At 42.0% G+C, this 22846-nt stretch overlaps 1 protein-coding gene across 6 annotated transcripts in view; it reads right to left on the minus strand.

Annotated features, from left to right (window-relative positions):
* The window catches only part of rps6ka1 (ribosomal protein S6 kinase a, polypeptide 1), a 165485-nt gene that overhangs the window by 21021 nt on the left and 121618 nt on the right, over window positions 1–22846 (minus strand). For all 6 annotated transcript variants that reach the window (XM_073034406.1, XM_073034403.1, XM_073034409.1 and 3 more), the window contains 6 exons: window positions 21861–21925; window positions 19465–19567; window positions 16022–16152; window positions 6395–6520; window positions 3419–3508; window positions 1279–1437 (listed from right to left, as the gene is read on the minus strand). In XM_073034406.1, coding sequence (XP_072890507.1) covers window positions 1279–1437; window positions 3419–3508; window positions 6395–6520; window positions 16022–16152; window positions 19465–19567; window positions 21861–21925 — 674 coding nt within the window. The remainder of the gene's footprint in view (window positions 1–1278; window positions 1438–3418; window positions 3509–6394; window positions 6521–16021; window positions 16153–19464; window positions 19568–21860; window positions 21926–22846) is intronic.

Consider the following 22846-nt stretch of genomic DNA (forward strand, 5'->3'; position numbering starts at 1 on the left):
CTCACATATACAGTGATGAAATGCTTCGAGAGAATCAACTCCTGCAAGGAGTTACTCCTTACTCCTATAAGGACCTGGACCCACTGCAATTTGCCTATGGCTACATAGCGCTGTGGCAGATGCAATCTCAGTGGCTCTTCACACAGCCCTAGATCACCCAGACATTACAAACACCTATGTCAAGATGCTGTTCATTGACTACAGCGCAGTGTTTATCGATCATTCCCACAGTCCTGATCAATAAGCTACAGAACCTGGGCCTCCATACCTTCCTCTGCAGTTGGATCCCTGAGCCCTTAACTGGAAGACAACAATCTGTATGGATTGGTAGTAAAATCTCCTCCTCGCTGACAATCAACACTAACACACCTCAGGGATATGTGCTTAGTCCACTGCTCTACTCTCCCTATACCTATCTCTGTGCGGCTAGGTATAGTTCAAATGCCATCTATAAATTTGCTGATAATGCAATCGTTCTCAAATAGAGATGAGAGGGCGTACAGGAGATATACCAGCTAGTTGGGTGGCGTTGCAGCAACAACCTTGCAGTCAATGTCAGTAGGACCAAAGAGCTGATTGTGAACTTCAGGAAGGGCAAGACAAGGGAATATACACCAGTCCTCATAGAGGGATCAAAAGTGGAGAGAGTGAGCAACTTCAAGTTCCTGAGTGTCAAGATCTCGGAGGATCTAAGCTGGTCCCAACATATTGATGCAGTTATAAAGAAGGCAAGACAGTAGCTATACTTCATTAGGAGTTTGAAGATATTTGATCTGTCAACTAAAACACTCGAAAGCTTCTACAGATATACCCAGAGCGCATTCTGACAGGTTGCATCGTCTGATACGGAGGAACTATTACACACTTTGCACATAGGACCAAAAGAAGCTACAAAAAGCCATTTCTTTTTTCTCCTTTGTTTCTGTTGTCCTTTTTTTTGCACATTGGTTGTTTGTTCACCCTGTTGGGTGAAGTCTTTCATAGATTCTATTATGGTTGTTGGATTTACTGTGAATGCCCACATCATGGATATATATGGCGACATACATGTACTTTCATAATAAATTTACTTTAACTTTGAAGAAGAACCTCACTGGCCACCGATGTTCTTTGGGGAAGGGAATTCACCATCTTTACTCAGTCTGGTCTATGTTACTGGTTTTGCCAGTGATATCCAAATACCAGGAATGAAAAGTCATACAAAAGCAAATTTGAACAGAGAACAACCAGCATTTTAAAAAAAAACCTGGTCATCAATATTTACAACAAATCACTTACCCCCTGGGAATGCAGGTATTCAACTGTTTTGGTGATTGTGTGGAGAAGAGCACTCGCCTCTCGTTCAGAGAAGCCCTTTTCCAGCATTATTTTATCCAGCAGCTCACCTCCTCTCATCAACTCCGTCACAAGGTAGATGTACTTACTGTCATTGTAGACCTAAACAAGCATCACCAGGGTAAAACAAAGGACTGGTCAGAGAAGCTCATTCCTACTGAAGTTCTCTCACTTGTTTCCACTTAACTCTTCAGTTGCTGGTTCTGATTTGATCATTTTCTCCCGTTTACACTCATACCATACATTGGCAAAGAAACAGGCTGGAATTAGATCAAGGTCAAATTTATTATTGGACATTCCTGCATAGTTCAGGCAATTGATCTAGTGGCAGTACCTAGCTTATTGCTGGGAACTAGCTCTTGATGTTGGAAGACAATTACAAGTAGATGCACTTGTCTGTAATCAGAGCATATAATGATGGTGGTGGTGGCAGGGTAGAGATATATCTCTACCAAAGGAGGTGTAAGGCAGTCCCTTCCCTTCACTTGCCAGCAGGGTACCCTTGGGCAAGGTGTAGCACCTACTTAGCCAACCACCCCCCCCCCCCCCCACCACCCGATCAGGGTCACATAAAGCCATGGGAGCAGGTGGTGGATGGTCGTTCGAGCAGCTGGTGCACATCACAAGTCCTGGTTATGTGACCACTGACGCCAGGCAGACAATCTCTGAACGGTATTGATAATGGCTGGGCTCACCCGTCTTGTAAAGACACTGCCCAGAAGAAGACAACAGCAAACCACTTCTGTAGAAAAAATTGCCAAGATCAATCATGGTCTTAGACCATGATTGGCCATGTCATATGACACGGCACATAATGAATGAACAAGTAACGAAGGATTTTGAGGTTTCACTTACACTTTCAGAAGTCAGTTTTCAGCACTATCTAACTATTTGGCAGATCACTTTTATGAATTTTTACCTCCAAGTACTTTACTTATTATTTCAATTTATTTACATTAATATTAAGTTTATTAGCTTGAGCTATTGACCATGAAACAACATTTTCAAGTTATCAATCCAAATTGGTTTTTGATTGAGAAACATTTGCAATAATAAACTAGTGACTTGCAATCAATTATTTGTAATGAATTATTATTGCAATGAATGCAAATTAAAATACCACCTGTGAATAACTGTAAATGAAAGACTGCTTTCAGTAAGAATATTTTTTAGTTATTGAGATACAATGTGGAATAGGCCCTTTGAATGACATCGCCCAGCAATGCTCGATGTTACCATGGGGCAATTTACAATTAACCGACTTTGGACCGTGGGAGGAAACCCATGTAGTCACAGGGCAAACATGTAAATTCCTTTCAGGCAGCAGCAGGAATTGAACCCTGATTGCCTGTATTGTAAAACACACTAACCACTACACTGCTGTGCTGCCCTTGATCCAATCTCAACTCCACAGAGAAAGTGACAGTTTTAGTATTTACATTGTTTACGACTTGTGACGTTCCTTAAGGTTGCTGCAGCCAGGGGTGGTAATGGAGACAAGCTCCCACTACCGATCAAGCTCTCAGTAGTGTGCGTCACAAATAACCTTTGACAACCAAGCCCGTCTCCTGGCCCTCACGTGTGGCTTAGCTACTAAGCCCGGCGGAACCATTTCTACTGACAGGAGAGGGGGCAAATGTGGATTACTGGCATCTTAAAGCCAGTCGCTTCAGGCAGATGGGGCGGTTGACTGCTCATTTAGAATAGGGAAAACTCTAATCTCGAGCCTCCGCTGCCTTGTGGCTAAACCCACTCACGGGGAAGGCTTCAGGAGTAAACCCAGAGGGAAAAGTCTGGAGCTGGCGTCCCTAAGGCTCAATGCTGACTGCCAGCTCTTGTGATGTTGCTGGTATCAGACTGTATCAGTCTCTACCGTTTCTTTGGATTCATCAGATGTGTGGAGAGGGGGAGTTTACTACTTGGGCAACAGCCTGCTCTCCCATGCCTGCACATCTAGACAGCTAGGACACAACATCTATGGTTGACTCTGCCTGATGAAGGCCTCACTCAGCCACGACTTGGGCCCTTTAATTCCAGCTGTTAATGGCTCAGACGCAATTACACAGTACACATTGACACTCACATCTTTTAGTGTAATGATGTTTGGATGTTGTCCATACCGCAACAGAATTTCAACTTCCTCTGAGGGGTCCCGCTTACTCTTATCAACAATCTGAAAGGAACACAAACATTTTAATTAGCACTCCAAGTAAAACCGGTCACAGATGAAACACCCTGTGTAGATAAAGCATAGGATCAGTTCAATTAATCTTCATTTTAGTGGTCAAGCCTTAGATGATCAGCCCAAGAATTTGTGCAGTTGTGTTATCCAACCCACCACAATTGATGTACATGCCAGATGTTGAAGTATTACAACAAGATCTTTTTTAAAAACAAAACATACCTTAAATTTATACCTGATTTTCCTTCGTGACATTTCTAACAATTAAAATTTGAAACTAAGGCAACTCCTGTGCACAAGCTGGTAATTTCAACAAGGCTTTTGTAAGCTATTAACAAAAGCTGCTAATTTACCCATTCACCCAGCTTCCATATTTTTATATTTTCTGTAAACACAAGAGGAGGCAATTCAGCCTAACGGTCTTTGCCGTCTCACACAGCAACCCCAATCCCCCACCAATTTTCCCTCAACAGCCTGTTCTCCCCACATTCCCATCAACTCTCTCCTGATTCTTCTACTCCCCTGCATATTAAGGGTAATTTGCAATAGTCAATTAACCTACGGCTAATCTACAAGGGAGTGCCACCACATCAAAGGAGCATCCATCATCAAGTACCCGCACCATCCAGGACATGATCTCTTCTCGCTGCTGCCATCAGGAAGGAGGTACTGGAGTCTCACGTCCCACACCACCATGTTCAGGAACAATTATTACCCCTCATCCATTAGGCTTCTGACCCAGCATTGATAACTTCACTCACCATAACACTGAACAGACCACTGAACACAACCTACTGACTCAACTCCACAACTTGTGCTCTCAGGATTATTTATTTATTCTTTGTTTGTATTTACAGAGCTTGTCTTCCTTTGGTTACTTGTCAGTCTTTGTGTGTAGTTTTCCATTGATTCTATTGTGCTTCTTTATTCTACTGTGAATGCTTGCAAGAAAATGAATCTCAGAGTGGTATTTAGTGACATAGACTCACTTTGATAACAAATTTACTTTGACGTTGGAAGAGACAGGAGCACCCAGAGGGAATCCACGTGACCAAAGGGAAAAAATGCAGTGTCCACACAAACCATACCTGTGGCCAGGAACGAACCCGGATCACTGGCGTTGGGAGGCAGCAAGTCTGCCAGCTGAGGTGCTGTGACATCATCATGTGAAGACTCCAACCCGTTGCTTAGAAGCGGAGTTTACCATTAAACTCCAGACAACCCCGAGAAGCTCGTGAGACACTGCTTTTGGCTGCTTGCTCAGTTAATGTCATCGTACAATTAAAGTGGTCTTCATGAAAAGGCAATGGGAAACTCAACAGGATGCTGGACTAATAATCTGTGTAGTTTCATATCAGCAGCACTTCTGCATACAAGCAAAGGTTTTGGAGCTCCTAACCTTAACCAGGCTACATGATGCCTAGTGCAGGCATTTCCCAAATTTTTTATGCCATAGAGCCTTACCCTTAACTGAGGGGGTCCATGGACCCAATGTTGGGAAACTCTGGTCATTTGGATTTTGGCCACAGTTGATGTACATGAACATTTTTAAAAATAATTTAGAGAAACAGCACAGAAATAGGCCCTTCCAACCCCACCAGTCTGTACCGCCCAGCTGTTTTGTATGACTCTGATCCTGATTACACTCATAGGACCAAATAACCTACTAACCTGTACATCTTTGTAACGTGGCAGGAAACCAGATCACCCACAGGAATCCCACGTGGCCTCAGGGAGAACATACAGAGGCGGGAATTAAACCTGGGCTACTGGCGCTGTTATAGCATAATGCAAACCCCTAGGCTGTTTCATCCACCAAGCCATCAGACTCCTCAATACTCAGAGTCTAGACTGACATCTACATCATTTATCATTATATTGTAATTTGTCCTCTGCTGTGCCTATTGTCTTGTTTATTGATTATTGTACTGCCCTGCACTGTTTTGTGCACTTTATGTAGTCCTGTGCAGGTCTAGTGCAGTTTTTATGTTGTTTTTACGTTGTCTAGTGTAGCCTTGTGCTGTCTCACACAGTCTCGTGTAGTTTTGTGTTGTTTCATGTAGCACCAGGGTCCCGGCGGAATGTTGTTTTGTTTTTGCCGTGTACTGTACCAGCAGTTTAAGGTCGAAATGACAATAAACTTAACTAGACTGCTGTGGCCATCAAAAATTCAAGATCACCAGCATGGAAATGTCAGGGATGGAACCCAGGACCTCACACAAGCAGAGCATATGCTCTCCCACTGAGTTATATCTCCTCCTTTTGATTGAGAAAATAAATTTGTCATATGTAAACCTCTCTGATTTTGGCCGGGGGACTAAAAATTATTTTTGAATACCAAACAGATGGCAAACCAAAGGGGATTAGAACTGCTTCTGTAGAGGAGAAGATCAGGCTGTCTGTCTCTCCTCTTTCTCAGTTCTCTCCAGATGGAAACGTTTCCAAGTTCAAAGTACATCAATTATCAAAGTATGAATACTATATACAATCTTGAGATTCGTCTCCTCACAGGCAGCCACAGAACAAAGAAACCCAAAGGAACCCATTAAAAAAAAGACCATTAAACACCCAAGGTGGAGGGGAAAAAACCAAAATCATGCAAACAATAGAAGTAATAAATAGCATTCAGAACTGAAGTTCATGACAGTGCCCACTGGCACAAAGCCAGCAACCATTTCAGGTAGTTGAAGGCTACAGCCTCAGTTCAGCACAGAGATGAACATTTTCTTTTGATATTAAAATATTTTAAATTCAGAACTTTAAAATTTTACAAGTTATAGGGTAGGATGACAAAGGGTGTATGTACTTGATTAGTACCTCAGAGTGCAAACTAAGAGCAAGAACAAACTGGGCAACTTCTTTTCGAATGAATCTCACCTTGACGGCGTACTCCATATTTGTGGTCTTGTGAATACAACGTTTACAGACAGAGTATGAACCCACACCAATATCCTCTTTCAACTCATAACCATCAGCAAAATTCATGTTGTTTCCATGCAGTTGCTGTAAGAGATCAAACAACAACTTCAAAAACAAGTATTTTCATTTCATTACATTGCACACCAGCTAAGCTAACAATTTATAATTGTAGAACTATTTTTATACACATTCTCCAAGACGAGTACACTCTTGTCATGACATGGAGGCTTGCATGCCTCAATGACCCAGAGAGCTATGTTGGCTGGAATCCGCCTTTATGCTTTAACTCTTGGTAAGGTCACCTATGCCAAACAGATCAAAGGGTAGAGGTCAGACTAAGAGTGGTCCACCAGTCCTCCAGTTTCGGGGATTCAGCTCAGGGCTAACAATCCTGACTGGTCAAACAAAACTATTATAGAAACAACAATGAAGAATCCTTCTAAATCTGTGTGCAACGGTATTCCTGAGTCTCCACCCAGGACTTGCATGGCTGTCAGTAGTGAAAACTGAGAGGAAGCTACTGACATGATAAAGGAAGCTTTGATAGATAGATAGATAGATAGATAGATAGATACTTTATTCATCCCCATGGGGAAATTCAACTTTTTTCCAATGTCCCATACACTTGTTGTAGCAAAACTAATTACATACAATACTTAACTCAGTAAAAAATATGATATGCATCTAAATCACTATCTCAAAAAGCATTAATAATAGCTTTTAAAAAGTTCTTAAGTCCTGGCGGTTGAATTGTAAAGCCTAATGGCATTGGGGAGTATTGACCTCTTCATCCTGTCTGAGGAGCATTGCATCGATAGTAACCTGTCGCTGAAACTGCTTCTCTGTCTCTGGATGGTGCTATGTAGAGGATGTTCAGAGTTTTCCATAATTGACCGTAGCCTACTCAGCGCCCTTCGCTCAGCTACCGATGTTAAACTCTCCAGCACTTTGCCCACGACAGAGCCCGCCTTCCTTACCAGCTTATTAAGACGTGAGGCGTCCCTCTTCTTAATGCTTCCTCCCCAACACGCCACCACGAAGAAGAGGGCGCTCTCCACAACTGACCTATAGAACATCTTCAGCATCTCACTACAGACATTGAATGACGCCAACCTTCTAAGGAAGTACAGTCGACTCTGTGCCTTCCTGTACAAGGCATCTGTGTTGGCAGTCCAGTCTAGCTTCTCGTCTAACTGTACTCCCAAATACTTGTAGGTCTTAACCTGCTCCACACATTCTCCATTAATGATCACTGGCTCCATATGAGGCCTAGATCTCCTAAAGTCCACCACCATCTCTTTGGTCTTGGTGATATTGAGACGCAGGTAGTTTGAGCTGCACCATATCACAAAGTCCTGTATCAGATTCCTATACTCCTCCTCCTGTCCATTCCTGACACACCCCACTATGGCCGTGTCATCAGCGAACTTCTGCACATGGCAGGACTCCGAGTTATATTGGAAGTCTGATGTGTACAGGGTGAACAGGACCGGAGAGAGTACGGTTCCCTGCGGCGCTCCTGTGCTGCTGACCACCGTGTCAGACCTACAGTCTCCCAACCGCACTAGTGTTCAACTTGGTGTTGAACACTACCAAGACAAGATCAAAGTTGATTTCTGGAAGATAGCCAAGGACAGAGACATGGAGGACTTTCATTGCTGCCTTAATCACCAGCAGCGTAATGGACAGTAAGTTTACATACCCAAATTCTCCAAATTACAGCAAAGCTAGGACAATAAGTCAGAGTCAAAGGAAAGAACAGATGAGTGGCCCAATGGTTGGCCAGAGGCGGACGATTAGAGGGAGTTCTAAAGGAGAGGCAAAGGCTGGAGAATTTTGTTTGTTCTTTACTTGTCATGTTGTATGACAAGGTCTATCCATGACCATGATTGCTTTTTCTGGGCAGTGTCTTTACAAGATGGGTGACCCCAGCCATTAACAATACTCTTCAGAAATTGTCTGCCTGGCATCAACAGTTGCATAATCAGGACTTGCGATATGCACCAGCTCACACGGGCATCCACCACCTGCTCCCATTGCCCTAATCGGGGGGGGGGGGGGGCTAAGCAGGTGCTACACCTTGCACAAGGGTGACCTGCAGACTAATGGAGGGAAGGAGCACCTTACACCTCCTTCAGTAGAGACTCATCTCCATCCCTCCATCCATAGGAGAATTTAGCAAAGGAATTCTCACACTTTCAAAGCTGTGTAACCAAAGACCATAAAGATTTGCAGGTGAAAGGAAATGTTTTCAGTACTTGAGGCAAAGATAATAGAAAATGGGGTGGAAGGCATGAAAACTGTTGTGGGGACAGATGCAGAGGATGGTGAATTAGCAGGATTAAATGTGATTTTCTTGCACAGGATAGAAATTTCAAATGTAAATCAGCATGGAATTGAGAGTCAGTGCAGGTCAGACTAAATCCTTTTTAAATTGCTTTGCTGACCATCAGAAGTCGAGTAGGGATGTGTAGATAATTAAAGAATGTTTAAATTGAAATGTAGCATAATCAGTACAATGAAATATTTGATTAAATAGGAATACAGTAACAATGCATTGCTTTGGAGATGAATCAATTATCCAGATAAATAAAGTGAATTCCATACTTTAAAATGCCAGAACAGCATGGTAGTAAAATAGGTTGTCTGCTTGCTAATCATAAACTAAGTAATTCACACTAGCGTGCATAAGGCCTGCATTACTGGGCACATCCCATTGGGGGCCACGTTAGCTTGGTGCAATGCTATTTCATCTCGGGACGTTCCGGAGTGCAGAAATCAGTTCTGGCGCCATCCTCTGCACGTCCTCACCATGGAATGCGTGGGTTTTCTCCGAAAACATACCGGGTGGGCTAACTGGTCATTGTAAATTGTCCTGTGATTAGGTTAGGGTTAATCAGGGATGTGGGGTTGTTGGGGCAACGTGACTCAAAGGGCCAGACTCCATGCTATATTGCTAAATTTTAAAAAAGATAAGCTACAGTCTCAAGGAAGATATTGCTCACACAACTAAAGACCCAACAGCTTTCAGCTCATTCCCCTACCGATAATTATAAATGTGAGGCACAGGAAGGACCGATAACAACATTCACAGAAACCAAATGGAGAAGAACCAACGGGGAGAGTAAAAACAGGAAATTTAAGTCAAATGAAAACTTTATAAGCGTTATGTTGCCAAATTAAAAAATGCTGACAAAACACTGCCAGTGCAAGTGGTGCATACGAGTTCGCTTACACAAAGTTTGGATAGATACATAGATGGTGAGGTATGGAGGGCTGTGGTCAATGGGACTAGGCAGATTAAATGGTTTACCATGGACTAGATGGGCCAAAGGGCCTGCACTTTTCCATGACTATTTCAAAAGATTGCTGACGCCATCTCAGAAAAGAAGCTTAAATGAAGAGTCACAGGAATCAGAAAAGGTTCACATTAGGAACAAATTTAACAGCAGCTGCAAAACATATCCTCCAAGAGGACCAGAACCTTGTTGTTGGGTTTGGAGGCTTGCATGCCTCAATGACCCAGAGAGCTACATTGGCTGGAGTCGGGGCTTCATGCTTTGGCTTTTGGTAGGGTCACAGATGCCAAAATGATAAAAGAGTAGAGGCCAGACTGAGAATCCACCTGTCCTCCATATTTAGAAGTTCAGCTCAGGGCGAACAACCTTAACTGGTCAAACAAAATCGTTACAGAAACAGCAATGAAGAATCCTTCTACATCTGAGTGCAACAATATTCCTGAGTCTCCAGCTGGGAATTGTGTGGCTGACAGTAGTGAAAACCGAGAGGAAACTATTGGCGCGTTGAAGGCTGCCCTGAACACCAGCAGTATAACAGTCAGCTAGAACAAAACAACATGCCTGCAGGCTACACAAAATACAAGATTAGTTTGTTCAAGATATACCCTGTAAATGATACCTTCTTGGCCATGACAATTGCTGAGGTATAGTAAAGGCTTTTGTTCCATTTTTTTAAAAAAAAACACAATGACAATAAACAAGTGGCAGTAATGCTGTGATATAAGTGGGAATTGACAGACAAGATGATTCTAAAAATGGCACAGAAAATCTGAAAGATGTAGACAGTGGGAAGAGGTCCCCAAGGGTGAATCAATACCAGCTCCAGTTTCACAGATGTAGTGCATTTCAGAACCAGGAGCAAGAGAAGCCAACCACCTGCCCAATCTAGCCACATAAAACGATACTCTGATAATGCTGGCATCTGATAATTAATGTAATATAAATAATGCATTAACATCAAATGATCCTCTTTCGAAACACTCTCACTCTCACACACAACTTGCTGTTAATTCATGGTCTGCCCTAGGCAAAAGCTAGCTTCCTCTCCAGCAATACATACGGCACCCAAGGTAGCTCAAGATGAGATTTGGACAACTCAATACAGTGGATTCTGATTAACCGGGTAACCAGTTAATCAGGGTAGCCACGTATTCGGGACAACTTGCAAAGAACAAAACTAATTGAGAAAAGAGCCAGGGTTTCCTTTGTTTATTTGGAACACTAAACTGCTTAATTGGGACAGGAGACTGTTGCCAAACACTCTCAGATGAGTGTCAGTCACATGCATTTGCATGGCTGTTAGACATCACATGGGACTTTATTGCGTCGGTTGATTGTGTTAGTGTTCAAAAAGCAGTGATTTTTCTCACTGATAGTTGGCAAGAAATAAACAGCCAGACAATTCAGAACTGTTCCACTCACTGCAGTTTCAATCATTCAGGCTTGGAGATACAAAGAATGGCCGTGAGTGAAAATGAAATGATTTCACTAATTCAACAAGTTAGGAACTACAAAGAACTTGAAGGCATTGACAATCATCTTGAATGTTACAATGAAAGTGAAGATTTGGAGGATGCCATCGTTGAAAGCATTGTATGAAGTCAGTATATTATCTACACGAGGTGTCTGCACTGATTTTGTTCATTTACAGTCAATCAAAAGAACGTGGCAGCGTACAGGTACACTGGACGAATTCCTTCATTGATAACTTTTAGGAACCAATTGTTATGCCCGCAGCCCCCTCCTTTGTGAGAATCACAAGATCACTATTGGGTTGGGTCAGGGGGCCCAGGAAATGAGGAGACGTGCGGACTGTCTCGTTCCCCGGCGATGTAAAGCTAGGGGAAATGGCCATTGTCTCTTGGAGACACATTTGTGGATTGAGATCCTATGCTACGTGAGAGCCCTCGGGCAAAGTGGGCTGGGTGAAGGGGAGAGATTGCATCATCCCCCAACCCGATTGACATCTACGACCCTGCAAGTCAGGATAAAAAGAGGGGCTGTAGAAACGGCCCCTCAGATGCACCAGAAGACACGCTAGCAATTCCGTAACAGCGGGAAGCCATTTGAAGGAAGCCACGTGCGTTCAGTTCCATTGCCTGGGACAGGTGGCTGGTACCACGGAAAACGGCTTTGAACTAACAACGGGGAACCAACTCCCCCGACTCAACGGATTGGCCTCATAAAAGACCCGGGCAAGTTTAAAACCGTCTCTCTTAAACCCAAAGAGCTGCAGTTTGAATGACAGTGACTTTTATTTTTCCATCGGACAATACAGTATCCCCTAGACAACGATAGAGCTATTTCTTATTGATTATTATTATTATACCCGTGCTTTTAGATTGAGTATTGACGACGTATATTATCTGAATGTTTGTATTAATCTTATTTTTGTGCCCCTTTATCAATAAAGACTTTTAAAAATAGTACCATCAGACTTCAATGGACCACTCTATCTTTGCTGGTAAGTGACCCAGTTATGGGGTACGTAACACAATAAACAGTTTTATAATACTGTAGTAGTATTTGTAGTGTTCTGATTTGTTCTATACTTCATTTAATACACAATTTGATGCTCAGTAGTAGTTTGTCTTTTTTTTGTACCTTTTTAACTATTTCCATGAAACTTTCGCTAATTGGGTTAGCAGCTTAATTGGGCCAAAATGTACAGGACCGAATGTGTCCCAATTTACTGGAATCCACTGCATGTATGTTAAATAATCCATATGGAAAAATCACAGTAAATAAACTCTGATAAAAGCAAATGTTAACAAAATGCCAAATCACTTTAACATTAATAATTATTAACAATTGTGAATCTTGAAATTTTTTCAACAGAGAAGATTCCAAGTTTAACATTTCAAAGGTGCTGTTAATGTAAGGGTAACTAAATGCAAGAAATGTTTTTTGGTTTATTTTTCTTTAAAAATTGCATCTATTGATATTCACAACACAACCCCCGTAACTGTGTGTTTCCTCCCACAGTCCAAAGACATACCATTTGATAGGTTAATTGGTCATTGTAAATTGTCCTGTGATCAGGCTCAGATTAAGATCGGGGGAATTACTGGACAACCTAGCTTGAAGGACCAGCAGAGCCTATTCCACGCTGTATCTTAAAAAAACATACTTTTTTAAAAAAAATCCATGCCAAGGGAATCCCTTCCCTCAATACCAAATGCCATGGTTCACTGATACTAAGAATTCCAAGTGATAATATTTCCCATTCATGCCCCCACTGTGACAGTATTTTACATTTTTCTAAATTTGTGAATCATTTCTCAAGGTCATTATTCACAATCAGAATCCAGCATTCTCTGGGAATATTGATATATTCTCTGTGGCTATTTTGTCACAACGTAAATACCATAATAAATATCACATCTAAAATACTCCAGCACAGGGGTACCCAACCTTTTTTTAAGGATGGACCCCTACATTAACCGAGGGGTCCATGGACCCCAGGTTGGGAACCCCTGATCTAGTCCACATATCAACTCAAACCCATTCAATCTGAAAAATCTTCTCTAAACTCTGTTACTTATGCGGTCCTCGTACAGCCTCCTGTTTGTAGTTTTATTGGAATAAACTTGAGCACCATGGAGTGATTGGAAATTCTACCGATTCAGTGAGTTTTATTTTCCCATCTGGTCACTCTGGTGCATCCTGTAGTGTTGATCAACTCACCAACTTGATTCGTTGTTTACAGGCTCACTGGTGTGACACATTTGTCTCCCAGTCAACACCAAATAACAGTAAAATCTCAAGTTTTTTCACCAGGTAGGTAAAGCAATTTTTAAAAAAAAAAGATTTATTTAGAGATACAGTGCAGAAGAGGGCCCTTCAGCCCCTCAAGCTGTGCCATCAGCAACCCCCGATACAACCCTAGCCTCATCACAGGACAATTTACACTGACCAGTTCACCTACTAACCAGTACATCTTTGGACTGTGGGAGGAAACAGGAGCATGGGGAGGAATCCATGCATTCCATTGGGAGGACGTACAAATTCTTTAGAGGATGCTGGTATTGAACTCTGAACCCCAACACCTCAAGCTGTAATATCATCGTGCTTACAGGCACCCAAACCACCTACAGGATTTCTGGCGTGCAAGTTGACAAACCAGAGGCAAGGATCAACTCACTATCTCAGATGTTACTAAATAGAACTCACAGTGATCCCATAAAGCATTTTTATAAACTGATAGAGGATTCTGGGAAAAAATAATTCAAAATCAATACTGTTGAACATTACTCTGAAAGTCAACTTTTTTTGAAAAAGAGCAAATGTCAGAAATACTCAGCTGATAGCTTCTGTGCAGAGAGAAAATTAGTATTTCATTATAATAACTTTTCAAAGTTGGAAAACATTAGGGAAGAACAAGTGTCAAGGTGAAGTCAATGTATAGAGAGGAGAATAAATGAGTGCCAACAATGGATGGAAGACATGAGAAGTGAAATGACAAGTGGGATGATGGATAAAAACAAATGTGGTTATTGGGTTAAAAAGCAAAGAAGGATATAACTAGTAACAGGAGCATTATTCCCTGGTCAAGATGGCACCAACAAACCGCAATTCCACAGGCGACATCTTCCAGATAGCCAAACATTGCAGCCTTTCTACGTCTTCAGTTTATTCTTTTTATCTTAACTCTGTTTTTGAAACTGTTGCACTTACAGTCTGTAGTTCGCACTGCTGTCCCTGAGAAAACTCCAGGAGAGGAGAAGCTCAAAGACGAGATTATTGGCCATGATCGGCTAAATTTCTCGCCAATTAAAGTGCCAAGGAGGATTAAACCATTGAGGCAAATGCGGAGAAGAGTGAACTGCCCTTGGAGGGGTCACTGGGCCCCGATTCTCTTGGAGATGTTATTGAAATTGAGTTTTACGGATTGGACTGTAGTTCATATTGGCCTTTCAGCTCTAAGTTTTTAATCGCGTTCTCGTCCACTTTTTCTTGTTGCTGATTGGCCGGCTGGGAGTATGGGGTTTGATGTTCTTGTTGTTTCTCCATGTGGGTGATCTGTTAGCTTTTGTGCGAGGGAGGCGTTGGGGGGGGATTGTGAGTTTTTGTTCCGTTTTCTTTTCGTGCGGGGGAGGGGGGATTCTTTCAGCTGCTTCTATAATTTTTTGTATCTTATGACTATCCAGGGAAGACAAATCTCAGCTGCAGTCTGCACAAGTACTTCGATAATAAAATGAACCTTTGAAATTATTTGTGGCTAGAAGCCTGTGATGTGCCTCTTCAGATGACAAGTTGCAAACCTGGAACTAACGTGGAGCTGCAGTGGAGCAATGTAACATGTAAAGACCAGAGGCCAGAGTGTGATAGGCAAGAACAAATAAAGTGGCAAAGGATCATGCTTAGCATCATGTTTGCATAATAAGCAAGAGCGCTCCACAATTGCTTAACCAATCTATATTCTGGCAATCAAACCAAGATTGGTTGACCACTTGGTGGGACCTTTCTGAAAAGGGCACGACCAGGACTTCAAGCCCATCACTGTAATTTGCTTCTGTCACTTTAACGCAGTCTGACCTGCACAGCTCCAAAGAAGCCCAATCCAAATTCAAGGAAGAGCAACACCAATCCTTCTCAATTCTTAGGGTCCCAAGCTGTCTTTCTGGGTGAAGTAGTGATTCATTGGCACCTCTTCCAATCTCGTGTACTGATTCAGTGTTTGCAGTGTGCTCTCCTCTGGGTTGGAGAAGATAAATGCACTAACATCCACAAACTGACCCTGAACCGCCACTTGAATTCACCATCCCATTCTGACCTTTCTAACCGTGGTGTCCTGCATTACTACATGGACCAATGCCACCTTATCTTCTCTCTGAGCAACTTGCAGCCTTCTGGAAATCCCCAACTTTAAATAACTCACTCTTCTATTTTGCTTGTTATCAGAAATGGCCCAAATAGCAAAAAACACAAATAGACTTCTCCATTTTCATTTCTGCAATGAAATGCAGAAAATTCATTTTTTGCCATTTTGATAAAGGGTCTGTCCTAAAAGGTTAACCTCTTTTAGTTAAAATCACGTTTTGTTTAGGAGTAAGTCCCAACCTTTCGGTTTTGGTTTCTTTCTGTATCAGAGTAACAGCTTTGCTGCAAGGATTAAATAGTACAAGGCCAAGTTTCCCAAACTTTCCCAACCAGGGCTACTCTACAGCGGTGGTTCCCAATCTTGTTTATGCCATGGACCAATACCATTAAGCAAGAGGTCCATGGATCCCAGGCTGGGAACCCCTGCTCTACAGCATACGAAGCGGTTTATTAACGACGTTACCTGCAAAACTGGGTGAATAACCAGATTTGAATGTTCGGTCTTTACTTCTTCCTCATCCACTCCCGTTGCCACAAAACTAAAGCCTCGGAATAATTTGTGAGCACTGGCGCTTGGAGGAACACCAGGAGAATCTGGGATCCGGAAGAAAAAAAAAGAATTTCAGACTGACCAGGAATAAATGCTGCTTGTGTAGGGGAAAAAAAACACATTTATTTAAAATTGATCATGAAGCTTTGCATTTTTTTTAGTCAAAATTACAATGCAAATCCTCCTAATGAGGTAGCAGGGAAATATAATGATAAAGAGAGAGCTAAAATATAACTGCAGCAAATTTTAGATTAATTTCACAAAATATGCAGTTAACATCACGACATTGGGTTTCCCTGCAGCTTTTCTATGTTTACAGAACAAGGAAGCATTACTTCCTGCTCTTGGTTACAATGTCATTTGCCTATTAGATGCTTGGTCAAAAGAATGGGTGGGTGGTAGGAAAGATGGGGAAGGGGCTTACTTTGCTGTTGTTGACTTGTTTTGTTTTGTTGCGGATGTTGCTTGTGTTGTTCTGCTGAACACCGTGGGTATGCTATGTTGGCACCATGAAGTGGGAGGACTCCAGCATATTCATGGTTAATTGTTAATGCAAACAGCACATCTCACTATGTTTTGATATACATCTGGTAAACAAATCTGAATTGAATCCAACTATAATGTTGTTAGGGCATATTCTGGAGTTAGGTTATATAGCAAATATTAACTTCACCAGCAACCGTTCTTCAGACCTAAATGTGGACTGAATTTCAAACACAGCTCAGAACAATTAGAACTCAGAGGCCTGCATATGCATGAATGCACCCTAGAGTCAGTGGAAATTAACATTCAGAATCAGGTTTGTTATCACCTGCATGTGACGTGAAATTTGTTAACTTAGCAGCAGCAGTTCAATGCAATACATAATCTAGCAGAGAATAAAAAACAAGTAAATCAATTACATATATTGAATAGATTAAAAACATGCAAAAACAGAAATACTGTATATTAAAAAAAGTGAGGTAGTGTCCAAAGATTTAATGTCCATTTAGGAATCGGATGGCAGAGGGGAAGAAGCTGTTCCTGAATCGCTGAGTGCGTGCCTTCAGGTTTCTGTACCTCCTACCTGACGGTAACAGTGAGAAAAGTGCATGTCCTGGGTGCTGGACATCCCTAATAATGGATGCTGCCTTTCTGAGACACCGCTCCCTAAAGATGTCCTGGGTACTTTGTAGGCTAGTGCCCAAGATGGAGCTGACTAGATTTGCAACCTTCTGCAGCTTCTTTTGGTCCTGTGCAGTAGTCCCTCCATATCAGACAGTGTGTAGCCTGTCAAAATGCTCTCCACGGTACAACTATATAAGTTTTTGACTATACTTGTTGACATGCCAAATCACTTCAAACTCCTAATATATAGCCACTGTCTTGCCTTCTTTATAACTACATAGATATGTTGGGACCAGGTTGGATCGTCAGAGATCTTGACACCCAGGAACTTGAAACTGCTCACTCTCTTCACTTCTGATCCCTCTATGAGGATTGGTATGTGTTCCTTCATCTTACCCTTCCTGAAGTCCACAATCAGCTATTTCATCTTACTGACTTTGAGAGCCAGGCTGCTGCTGCGGCACCACTCCACTAGTTGGTATGTCTCACTCCTGTACACCCTCTCGTCACCATCTGAGATTCTACCCACAATGGTTGTATCGTCAGCGAATTTATAGATGATATTTGAGCTCCGCTTAGCCACACTGTCATGTGTATATAGAGAGTAGAGCAGTGGGCTAAGCACACACCCCTGAGATGCGCCAGTGTTGATCATCAGCGAGGAGGATACGTTATCACCAATCCGCACAGATTGTGGTCTTCCGGTTAGGAAGTTGAGGATCCATTTGCAGAGGGAGGTACAAAAGTCCAGGTTCTGCAAAATTCTCCATCAGGATTGTAGGAATGATGGTATTAAATGCTGAGCTATAGTCGATGAACAGCATCCTGACGTGGGTGTTTGCGTTGTCCAGGTGGACTAAAGCCGTGTGGAGAGCCAATGAGATTGCGTCTGCCGTTGACATATTGTGGCGATAGGCAAATTGCATTTGGTCCAGGTCCTTGCTGAGGCAGGAGTTCAGTCTAGTCATGACCAACCTCTCAAAGCATTTCATCTCTGTCGATGTGAGTGCTGCCGGGCAATAGTCATTAAGGCAGCCAATATTATTCTTCTTAGGCACTGGTATAATTGTTGCATTTTTGAAGTAAGTGGGAACGTCCGTCCGTTGCAGTGAGAGGTGTTCATTTTGGATGTCTTGGAGAGTGGGTACAAAGAAGGATGTGTTTGAAAATTATATGTAATTCAAAGGAAGCATTGTAGATGCATTGTAACTATAGAATTGCCCTGCTGTTTTTGATCTTTAGCATATAGAAATGTCCTGTAGCATTGGGTCAGGAAGTTAGTTCCTCCAACAGTGTCTAAATGTGTTGCCAGCTGCTCATTTTTGTTAAAAAAAACACTTCAATATCCACTAGCTTACATTTCTTTGGCAACTTTCTTCATGTCACAACAATGTGTCAAGCAGATAAACGGTCCATGAGGTTCACATCAGAAATACCAAACTTAAGTCAACAGAGGGTTCCTGCTTTACCTTTAGAACCAACTGGAGAAAACTTTGACTACAAAGAACATACTGCAAAGAAATAACATATTGTCAATAACATATTGACCTTAGGATGCCAATATACTGCATTGTTTGGTAGGACAGCAAGCAACATGGACACAAAATGCAAATGCAAGTCAGAGCTAAAGGCAACTGATGGAAAAAAAAGCTAAGAATGGAAATCTTAATTCATCCAATGTCCTTGGAGAAAGTACAGTTAGCAACGAAAGAAAAGTAGCATCTTCCAAAAAAAGACCAAACGTTGTCAGGAAGAAATTTTTTAAAATTGGGTATTATTATTAATTGAATAAGAAAAATACTTGAGCAGGAAATAAAGTATGAAAAAGAAATTAGAAGTAGCCATATAGAAGTCTTGTATATTATAACTTCAATATTATTTTTGTTAACTTTGCAAGGACAAATAAACCTAATTGCTCCCTAACCAACTAGGCCAACTAGTTCTCTCTGAAACTTGCAAATACATTTCTGTACTTAGCATTTTATGAACTAGTTACTGCTCTGATTTGATCTCCATGGGCAGGTTTTCAGCAAAAGACATCTTTCCAGTGAGAGTAACCCTCCCCTCATACAACCTCTGGGACAGGAGGTCTCACAGTAAGAGGACAAGTAGAATAATCTCTGAAATTGCACAGCTTAAATTGCAATGTTGTGGTTGTCGTTGTCTGGAAGCCTCTATTCTCTGGACCTTGATGTGACCAAGTTTAAAATACCATAATTAAATCACAAAAACACACACACACAACAAACCTTTGGGTGTTCGTTCTGTAAACTCAGGGTCAAAATAAAAGGTATCATCTGGCCTTGCCACAGCAGGTCTGAATGGTGGCTTCAGTTCTCTTCGATAGAGTTTCTAAAAGCATTAAAAATAAACATGAAACTTACAGAAGCCCTTCCTGTGCTATCATTAATTCACTTCCTCTTTTGTCTCTACTCAATAAAACAGTGAAGCAAGTAGCAAGGAAGGAGCAATACTCATCCCCCGGACACTGAAGTTAATGCTGGTAAATGTATGCATGTTCTACACGTCCCCAGAATAAAATACAAGACTATGATTGTAATCGTGAGTCCCTGCAGTAGAATTTGACAACTTCATTCACAACATGGGCAGCAATCACTATTACTAGATATAGTCAATTGTCAGGGACATCAATGCCAAATTCTAAAGTTCATTCCACTATGTTCCTTCAATCCCTTTTCACAGAGGAAAAACCCACTCTGGGTTCCAATATGAAGTACTCCTTGGTCACAGAATAAAGTTATTTGTGTTGTTGAAGGCAGTCATTCTATCCTGTCCACAATGGTAAAGAACTTTTGAGGGTAACATTTACAAATTCCTTACCCATAGCCTTGACCAAAGACAGTTAAAAGCTAGTACAAGGCTTCTCCATTTCCAATACAGCCGTACTTCCCACCACTGTAATCGTGATAGGAGTCCCTCTTGTCCTTACCTACCACCCCATCAGCTTCCACATCCTGCACATCATCCTCTGCAACTTCTGCCATCTTCAGCAGGATCCTATCATTAAACACATCTTTACCTGCCCCACCCCCACCCTTGCTTTCCACAGGGATCACTCCTTCTGCGATTCCCTTGTCCATTCGACCGTCCCCATTCATCTCCCTTTAGGCACTTATCCCTACGCCTGCCCATACACCTCCTCCTTTGCCTCCATTCAGGGCCCCAAACAGTCTTTCTAGGTGAGGCAACACCCCACCTGCGAATCTGCTGGAGTCATCTACTGCAGCCAGTGCTCCTGATACTGTCTTGCCTACATTGGCAAGACCTGTTGTAAACTGGGGGGGGGGGGGTTGCTTCATCGAGCACCTCCGCACCATCGGCCAGAAGCGGGACTTCCTGGTAGCCAAACATTTTAATTCCCATTCCCACGTGTCGATCCATGGTCTCCCCTTGTGCCAAGATGAGGCCACCCTTAGGGTGAGGAGCAAAGCCTCATATTCCGTCTGTGAATTCTCCAACCTGATGGCATGAATATCGTTTCTCTTTCTGATGAACAGATTTCCCCTCACCCCTTCCTCTGTTACCCACTCTGACAATTCACTTATTCTCACTTGTCCATTATTCCCCCTGGGGCACCCTCTCCTTCCTTTTCTCCTATTTTCCACACTCCTCTCCTTCTTTCTTCTCTAACCCTTGATCTTTCCCACCTACCTGGCTTCACCCATCACCCTTCAGCAAGTCTCTTTCCCCTCTCCCCCCTCTTTTTATTCTGGAACCTTCCTCTTTCGTTCTCAGTCCTGGAGAAGGGTTTCAGCCCAAAAGGTCAACTGTACTCTTCTCTACAGATGCTGCCTGACCTGCCGAGTTCCTCCAGCATTTTGTGTGTGTTGCTTTGGACTTTTTTTGCCCAGTTATCATGTGTGCGCACAGAGTAATTATTTTAATAAAAACAGTATTATTAAGTCAGTCCTAAAATCTGCAGACAGATCAGGACAAACCCCACATCACCAACACCATCAGAAACAGGAAAAAGAATTGCGATTGTGTACGACTGTGAAATATACTTAACATGCCAATGAGGCAGAGGGTGAGAACGCTGTGCACAGTTTAATTTCCTTTGTGCACTAGTAGCAAAAGATGTGAGCACACGCACACTCGTACACCTTAGAGGGAATGATCTGTAGCAAGTCAGGCAGCATCTATGGAAGTGAATAAACAGTCGACATTTTGGGCTGAGACCCTTCTCTAGGACTGGAAAGAAAGGGGGAAGATGCCAGAATAAAAAGTTGGGGAAAGGGGAAGGAGGATAGCTAAAAGGTGATAGGCAAAGCCAGGTGCGTAGGAAAGATAAAGGGCTGGTGAGGAAGGAATGTGATAGGAGAAGGGAGTAGACCTTAGGAGAAAGGGAAAGAGGAAGGGACCCGGGGGAGGTGATAGGCAGGTGAGAAGTAGTAAGAGGCTAGAATGGGGAATAGAAGAGGAGAGGGTGGCTGGGGAGAGAAAAACTACATACAATGGTCATTTTCCCTGTTGTGCTTTTTCTGTCTAATTTTACTAGACTCTTTTGTTGCTGAACTGCAAGGCTGTTGAAAAATTGAGCAAACTTTTTTCATGGTTACCCAGAGTTTTAGTATTATAAATGAAGCTTTGACAGAATTTAACCAAAAACTATTTTGCTACTTACATTCCAATCAATATTTGCAAAGAACGGATGCCGTTTGATTTCCTCCACACCATCCACACCAGCTCCTAAAGGTTCAAGTATGGACACAATGAGGACATGATCTTTCTCTTAGAGTAAGAATTTTAGAATGCTTAATTTCCTAAATATCTACAATTGACCCAAGTCATTAACTTTGCTTCACTCTCTTTAGATGTTATCTACTCATTCCTACAGCTTCTGCTTCAGATTTCCAACATCCACAGCATTTTGCTTTAATTATTGCAGCGGTTACTTGAAAACGAACCAAAACCGTTGAGAGAACAAGCAGGGGTATTGACTGGGCATAACACACTTCCAAACAACTGAGTTCCAAGTCAAAAACAGTACGTTCAATCTTACATTGCAAAACCAGGAAAAAAAAACATATGATTTTACAGCAATAACAAAACTAACTAAACTAAATTACAGATACAGTGAAATAAGAGTTCTAGTGTTCAAATTAGCATAATGAAGTGGTCAACAAGAAAGTCATCCACGGCTGCTTCTAACTAACTAGACTAAGCTAAGACAAAGCGTGAATACATGACTGTACTCATTAACTTCTACCAAATCCAACCCATGTGACAAATTACCAAAACCCATAATAAACACGCAACACAAAATTCAAGGTAAACAGGAAATAGATACTTGGCTCCTACAGTTATATTTGATTATGAATCACAAATTCTTACAGAGCAAAACTGAGTCCCAAGTTTATATATACACAAGCAGTCTTCCCTTTTTGTTTCCCATTACTATAAGGTGGTGTAGGGGCAGAGAAAATGTGCGTTATGTTGATGCTGTTGTTTCAAGGCACCTCTAGGAACTGTTGGTGGCTGACTGCTCTTCCTACAACAGTGTTAATGTGGAAATGTCAGAGTCTGTGTCTGTATGGAGCAAACCACAATAAGTGCTTAGCTTTTACATCAAGTAACCCTGTAGACAATTTGAAATTATGATTACTTCCA

The sequence above is a fragment of the Hemitrygon akajei genome, chromosome 32 (genome assembly GCF_048418815.1).
Source record: "Hemitrygon akajei chromosome 32, sHemAka1.3, whole genome shotgun sequence".
NCBI classification, from domain to species: domain Eukaryota; kingdom Metazoa; phylum Chordata; class Chondrichthyes; order Myliobatiformes; family Dasyatidae; genus Hemitrygon; species Hemitrygon akajei.